Source organism: Sphaeroforma arctica, assembly GCF_001186125.1.
Source record: "Sphaeroforma arctica JP610 unplaced genomic scaffold supercont1.454, whole genome shotgun sequence".
Taxonomy (NCBI): Eukaryota; class Ichthyosporea; order Ichthyophonida; genus Sphaeroforma; species Sphaeroforma arctica.
The window spans coordinates 68442-70188 of record NW_014040104.1 but is presented as its reverse complement, the minus strand read 5'-3'; the positions used below and the strand labels follow the sequence as shown (position 1 = coordinate 70188).

General features: G+C 42.9%; 1 protein-coding gene across 1 annotated transcript; it reads left to right on the top strand.

Annotated features, from left to right (window-relative positions):
• Positions 1–384: 384 nt before the first annotated feature.
• Positions 385–582, top strand: SARC_06395 (hypothetical protein; the record flags this gene model as incomplete). Its single annotated transcript, XM_014299711.1, has 1 exon — positions 385–582. A coding segment is annotated over one exon (198 nt), but the record flags the coding sequence as incomplete, so codon positions are not given.
• Positions 583–1747: the final 1165 nt, after the last annotated feature.

Genomic DNA, 1747 nt, shown 5'->3' with positions numbered 1-1747 from the left:
AAGATGTACATAAAATTAGAGGCGAATTCCATTTAAATGGAACATGGATCAAGTTAATAAATAGGGCAGATAACCGAACCCACCGTTTTGTCTATAAAGGAAATGGGCCATAACTAGAAATCAAGTTCCAGAATGTATACAGAGGGCTGCTGTATTTTTCTACAAGTTTCTCTCTAAGTAGTGTCAGTATTGTCAAGTATTTCATATTTCATCCTGAAGTATCGCTCCTTCGACAAGGTGTCCAGCGCAAATACATGGCCGCTATGCTATGTCTTCCAAAGGGGAAATGGACATACAAGCCAAGCATTTGGAATAATCCTGTTTCTATCCAGCATCTTACGAAAATTCACTTTGCTAAAGAATCGGGAATGTGTAACTTTTCAGTTCGAAGTGCCAATCATTCCACAAGGAGTGAAACGGAAGGAAAAGGCCACTGGCCCGTACAAATTTGACAGATCTGGAGCATTCGGTCCTTATATACGGCGGAAGACATCGCATTCTCCAATCAAACGAAAAGCCCAGCCCAGCGAGTACGACCCGATAAGCACGGTACTATTTACGGTATGCTCTGTGTTCGAATAATACGGACTACATTGTGGTTTGTGATACGATTGTTCACAGATATCAAGAGTATTATCGCTACTTATATGTGTATATTGATATCTTACACACTGTGCACAAGCTATCCGACATGTCCTTGGCCATCCTTGCAACCACTTGCAGCAAGAAAACACAGTTTATGAAACTTGTACGTGTAAGTGGTCGAGTTCTCCTCTGTGATTTGCATTTGTGCACTCTAAAAACTACTATGAAGACAAAATTCCCATACCACAGTATCCCAATACAAACCGAAGTCCAAACTGCCTCTATGTATCGCAACCCAATTAATTGCATAGTCTATGTCCCAAGACACTTTCTCGAATTTGATAACTGGCCATGTACAGTCATGGCCCCTGAGATACCAGTAGAAATCTTTGGCTTAGATCCTCGGACTATAACTGAATATCCACTGCATGTAGTGGCATATAATATGCGTCCATCAGCCACAGCTGTGAGATGACTAGTTATCGGAGTGTGCAATATGCCCCGTATAGTAGGCCAGTTAAATTGTGATGAGTGTCTGCGTATCCGCCATCGCTTCCGTACGAGCATGGACGAGCTGAAGTATTCGCCTGTACCCGGAATGCACAGCCAGTACGTTCCGTACTAGCACTGAGTATAAATCCTAAACTTCGGAACCCAACGAACCCAATATATACTACTCCCAAACATCCGTGAATCAACTATCACTCCATGCAAGTGTATACGAGTACGGCAGTAGTGCTCTGCGATAACGCAAACGAAGAAAGGATTTTGAATGACTAGTCCAGGGTTGATGCTATTCATCAACCGTTTCATGACAACATTCTAACCATTTTTCCGGGAATCCCACTATTTATCTACCATTCAAAACAAACATGTGTATAAACATCACCTCGTCTTGCTATATCACAGTTGGCCGAAACCTTCATTGAACAGTCGAATATCAACGTACCACTCCAACCACCACTGCACAGCACACCCGCGAAACCAGTGAGTCCCCCAAGTGCCAATAATGCATGTGCATCTAGTTTGCATCTTCTAGTAGTAACCGGTACCTGTGTGTGTATGTTGACCATAGTGAGTGTATGGTAGTTTTGTACGATATAACCCACTTAGCAGCACACCCGCAAAACGGTGGTTCCCCAATACCAATACACACACACAC